Source organism: Solanum dulcamara, chromosome 11 (assembly GCF_947179165.1).
Source record: "Solanum dulcamara chromosome 11, daSolDulc1.2, whole genome shotgun sequence".
In the NCBI taxonomy this organism is placed as follows: domain Eukaryota; kingdom Viridiplantae; phylum Streptophyta; class Magnoliopsida; order Solanales; family Solanaceae; genus Solanum; species Solanum dulcamara.
This window is the reverse complement of record NC_077247.1, coordinates 58,011,396-58,016,599: the sequence shown is the minus strand read 5'-3', so window position 1 is coordinate 58,016,599 and position 5,204 is coordinate 58,011,396. Positions and strand designations below refer to the sequence as shown.

The 5,204-nt window shown below is 35.4% G+C and overlaps 1 protein-coding gene across 1 annotated transcript; it reads right to left on the bottom strand.

Moving 5' to 3' along the window:
* Positions 1-941: 941 nt before the first annotated feature.
* Positions 942-4,961, bottom strand: LOC129875095 (uncharacterized). Its single transcript, XM_055950528.1, has 6 exons — positions 4,669-4,961; positions 3,762-3,997; positions 3,410-3,668; positions 2,169-2,348; positions 1,920-2,075; positions 942-1,459 (listed from the first exon to the last, which is right to left on the bottom strand). The coding sequence occupies exons 1-6, from the start codon at positions 4,696-4,698 to the stop codon at positions 1,292-1,294; spliced, it is 1,029 nt and encodes a 342-aa protein (XP_055806503.1). The 5' UTR covers positions 4,699-4,961; the 3' UTR covers positions 942-1,291.
* Between the last annotated feature and the right edge of the window lie 243 nt (positions 4,962-5,204).

The following is a 5,204-nucleotide window of genomic DNA, read 5'->3' as shown; positions in this document are numbered from 1 at the left end:
ATCTAATGTATCTGAATGATACCTATGTATCCTGATGGCACAAATTTAAAGGGGTTTTTATAAATTGAAAAAGGATAGGGATAAAATATAATTTGCTTCTTACGCTATGGGATTTATGTAAGTTATACTAAGTACAATCTCGGCCCATAATCAAAACCAAATGTGGGTAAACAAGTTGGGCTAAGTATAATCTCGGCCCATAATCAAACTGAAAATTGCAAGGAATTAGATTCATGACCTTGAAAATGGTTGCTCTTTAAATTCTAAGTTTCTAACCCCTGCTTGCCAGTTAGGTTAAAAGTTAAAACTTGTCAAACTTACAATTTTGTCCGTGGGACAAGCTAGATCAATATTTGAAAGCCACACCCTCTAAGGTCATTCTCATAAATCACCCAAAAAAATATTGGTAAACAAGTTGGGCCCAGTACAATTCATTTTGTAATCTCATGGTTGATGGACCTATCTATAGTAATGAAAATGGTTATTAACTAGAACTAGATTTTGAACATGCCTGGACTTGGGAGGTAGAAAAATGATCCCCCTCTACCCCTTGGTTTCCTTTACGCAAGGGGATTGGGGAAGAGAGGAGAAGAAAGTAATGAGAATCGAATTCACACCTATTGGTAGGAGTAAAAATTCCCTTTGATACAGTTTTGAAAACTATCTTTTGATTAAGTCTCCCAAAATGTGTAGTAAATTTGATGAAAAATGAGACCTTGAAACAAACGCTTGCAACAAAATAATTTTTATTTTCTTAAAGGACATTGTATTTAAGTCTCTCTTCAATTGTCAATATCAACTGTTAATTCAGGTCAGTCCAGACAAGGGGACAACCTTTGCAATTATTCTGTTCAGATGTGTCAAAGAAGTAGGAAATTATCAAACACAAAAGAGTTACAAAACTTGTTGGACCCTTAAATAGTGCCGTCAAAATCATAGAGTACAAAGAAAATAACCTCTGACTAGCTACTTTATTAAATTAAAAGGAAAAGAACATAGGGGAAAACAAGGAGAGAAATATTGCCTACAAATCTATGATTACTTGCCTTTGGCACTACCCAACTTCAGCTACTTCACTATACACACTTCATTGTGGAACAAACTAGGAAGGAAAAAAAAAATAGAGATACATGAGAGTGAAACTTGGTACTATGCTGAATTTGGACTGATCTTCAAAGGTAAATGCAGCAGGAAGCTTTTCCAAGTTATGAGTATACCGGTCAGCTTTTACAAGAAAAACAGTTGATATCTACACTTCCTTCATCGATCAATGAAAGTAAGAAGTCAGAAATTAATAATCAGCTCGGAGGAACTTCTCGTAAGCTGTTCCACTCAAGGTCTTGCTGACGTCATCCCAGTTCTTGATATGCTTCGACAATGGCCCATTATGTATCTTGACTTGACGGCTACTTAGATCCATATTTGGCAATCTTAGAAACCCAAGAACATCTACCAATTTCTGCATTAAAAGCAGGAAACATGAGCAACACTGATGAAACAAGATTGCAAAAATTACTGCATTGGTCCATCCAGCATAGCAAGCTATGGAAGTTATTCATACGAAAAGCTACTGAAAAAGCCGTAACTTTTATTGGAAAGGGAAAGTTAAAGAAGCTCGACTAAATTTAAAGTTTGAATAAGTAATTAGGGAAAATCAATTGATTTCTAGTATATTCAGAAATGCAGGACAAAAGTAATAAATCTCTACGTTTCATTTTTTTTTAAGTTTTGACTTAGCACGGAGTTTAAGAGAGTAAAAAAGACTTTTGAATCTTCTGGTCTTAAACTAAAGATAGGTAGAATGTACCAGTCGAAATTAAAGAGTAGCCAAAAAGAAAAAGAGACATTCTTTTTGAAACGCACTAACAATGGAAGACAAACAAATAGAAATGGAGGGAGTAAAAGTTTAAGATTCTTACAGCTCGATTTCTGATAATATCTTCGTAAAACAGAATCACATGCCGAGTGCTGTTGAAGTAGTCCAGTGCCTCCGTGGCTGTAACCTCCATTCTCTTCAAATCTGAGATCAACAATGTTGTATTGATTTCTGGTTTATACTTAGCAAGAGTACCAGCCTAGGCAAAGCAGCAAAATGATTAGATTGTAAAATTTTATGTCCATATGTGTATTGCCTGCAGTGATAAAGAGGGAAAGATGCAAGAAGGTACCTCTTCATGTGAGTGCACATGAGACTTATGTGTTCCATTCAAGAGTTTGGCATATCGATCATAGGAATTTGAAAGCACGGAAACCATACGTCGCAGTAGATTCTTTCTGAAGAGAAATATCACGGAAACGCCCTTTTTATTGAAGTACTCAACAATTTCCTTATGGTGTTCTATTAACCCCTGCATTGCAATTAATAATCAAGTCAAATAGCAACCCTCTTACTTCTCTTGCCGTATACAAAACACTAAAATGATGAATCATATCCTATCCTATGAATGCGTTAAAATTTAGTCGCACCCTACAAATATATAAGTAGATGATTTTAACTTTAAACTTCTTTATTTCCTTCAATTAAAACATAAAAACAAAAACCACTAGCAGTAGGAAGAAGTGCTTACAGATTCAAACAATCATTAAGTATCAAGTTATTTATGACCATTACAAGAAATAGAACCTTCTTAAAGAATTCTTGTACTTTACATAGGTGTTGTGCTTCCCGTTAACAAGGAAAATAAAAAAAGTTGTGAGTGCATGGGTGTTCAGCTATCATCAATCCAAGTCATATCCAGAACAATGACGATCAGTTTTATGTGATAAAAGCATCTATTAATTGCAATACGTTGAAAGGTATAGACATTCTTAGCCCTTTTTATCTCCCAGATCAATATTAACAAAAATGCGTCATCTCAATAACTAGTCTTCACAGTTTGGTGAAGCTTTCCAGTTTCACAAGGGAAGGCATACTCTCCTGATATTTGCATTTGAGTACTCTGAAAATGTCAAAGTTACTTCTAGAAGAAAAAATATGAATGTACTTCTTTGTCTCAAACAGTAAATTGTCCCCTCAAGCTTAGCCAGTACTTGAAAGACTCAAAAGATCTACTTGATGAGTTTCTTTATTAGTGAGTTCAGCGTAGTGAAGGGATTCTCCTAAGAGAAGTTCCCTTTGAATAATTAATTCTTTTCAGCAAGTAAAACTTAACCTTCTACCTCAGGCTTCAAGTGCAAGAGGACTTCTCCCCTTTCCTAAAGTGGAAAACTTTTCATCAGGCGTCAAACTGTCAGATAATTACTTTGGCGATCTGGAGTTATAGTTCACTATCTTCAAACACTCTGCATCTTAAGGAGTCCAAGAGAGGCCTACCCTTAGCTACACTATATTCATCTCTACCTAAAAGTTTTCAAAAATATAGAATCTGAAGCATGTCAAGGGATAGTTTTAAGGTAACAAAAACTATACCTGATTAAGCATCCACTTGAAGCCCACTGCAGCTGAGCAGTGATTTTTGGAAGCGCTCGTAAAGAAGTCCAAATTGTAAACTGTGTCCAATGTCCTCAGGATTGAAGAAGCATTTTCTCTCCTATATTTGACAGAGAATATTTCACCATTGGAGCTTACGTTCATATGACTATTCAATAGTGTCTCAAACCATCCACTCCCAGACCTTTGCATTGAGAGAATGGCAAAGCGCCGTACAGGATTACAGCCACATTCGGCCCTAAATCAAGTAACAACACAGATGAAATTAGTTTAGGCAACTTCGTGTAAGACAGAAGCTTAAGAACCAAACGGAAATTTCTCAAGTACATACCGGTTGAAGGTTTTTGGCTTCGGATAATGCACATATGGAATTTGGGATTTATCCATGTCATAGGTATGGCAAGGCCTTTCTATGACTTCAATGTTCAAGTATTTACTTGTATTCTCCACGCTAGTTTGTTTAAGACAAATTGAACAGATATAAATACCAAAGATCAACGTAAACGCTACAACCACCATCCTTAACAGTGCTAGAGATTTCTTGGGAGGTTTTATGATAATACTATCCTGTCATTCAAATACAAGACAATAGTCAATGTGAAAGTGGAATGAAAACGACAAATGCAAAGTAAAATGCTACCTAAGGAACACTAAAACCATAATAAGGGGAATGATAGTAGCGCGGTTGATTGGCTAACTGAACTTTCATCTTATTGATAATGGTTCGATTCTCAACATTGTAATCCCCTCCACCATTTCTCTTTCCCCTACCCCACGTGACCAAATTGTAAAGAAAAGGTGAGTTCTTTATTGAGAAAAGAGATAAACAATCCGTATTACTAACTTTAATGGGAAAAGCAGGGCAAGCATTTCGAGGGAAAGCAATACCCTGGCACAAATTAGGTTACAAGATAAGATAGATCACATAATTTCTGCAGAAATTGTTTAATCAGAAATTGGAAGAACAAATACAGGAGACTGCACAAGTTTTTCCTCAGTTTTCACACGAAGGACTGCAAAAATAATACGCTTTGTCTAGAGGAATATACTCCAAGATAACTTTACGTTTGAACCCACCAAAAACAGACATAGTAGCACCGCCAAGAAGAGGGGGTAGTTGGGTTTCCAGCTCAAACAAGAATGCAAATGTACCCAAAGAACAATTTTTTAGCTGGATCTCAGCTTAACAATACACAAAAAGAGCATTACAAAAGAAAAGGAAAGCTAAAAACACAAACCTTGGCAAAGAAACAAATTTCCTCAGCCATCTTAGCTCCTAAGCAAACAAAAATCAAAAGGGTGTCAAAAAACTCAAATTCTTGAATTATTTTTCATCCCCTTTTTCATAGTATACTCAGCAGCCAAGTGACCTGTGTGTTATCAGCTCTGTATTACTATGTTATAGAAGCAGAAAGGGCTTTAAAGGGTCAACAGTTGGAAGCTCTAGCTTCGAGAAACACCTTCTGGTTTTGCTGGTCTCTTTCAGTTGAGATTTTCTAGACGGGAATTTTGCGTAACAAAATACGAAAGAAAAATAATATTTAACTAGGTTCGACTGAGTCAAGTCTTTAAATAAAAGTAGAGAAAAAAATTTCAATTGTAAATTTCCAACTATCATCTCTCTCTCTATATTGATATTAAATAATCCTAAATTTATTTTCTCTATTTAATCAATATATTTTCCTTTCTCAAAATTATTACTCCTGGTGCTAGTATAATAAATTTCCTACATCAATAAAACTTAAGAGTATGAATTTTCCTAAATATAAGACTG

What these genes read in the sequence shown, in the direction of transcription:
- LOC129875095 (XM_055950528.1), bottom strand. Translation starts at nt 4,698, where the DNA reads ATGGCTGAGGAAATTTGTTTCTTTGCCAAG. An exon ending in TCAAGTGGATGCTTAATCAG is followed by an intron (nt 2,349 to 3,409) that starts GTATAGTTTTTG and finishes ATTGCAATGCAG; the next exon opens with GGGTTAATAGAACACCATAA. An exon ending in ATATTATCAGAAATCGAGCT is followed by an intron (nt 1,460 to 1,919) that starts GTAAGAATCTTA and finishes CTTTTAATGCAG; the next exon opens with AAATTGGTAGATGTTCTTGG.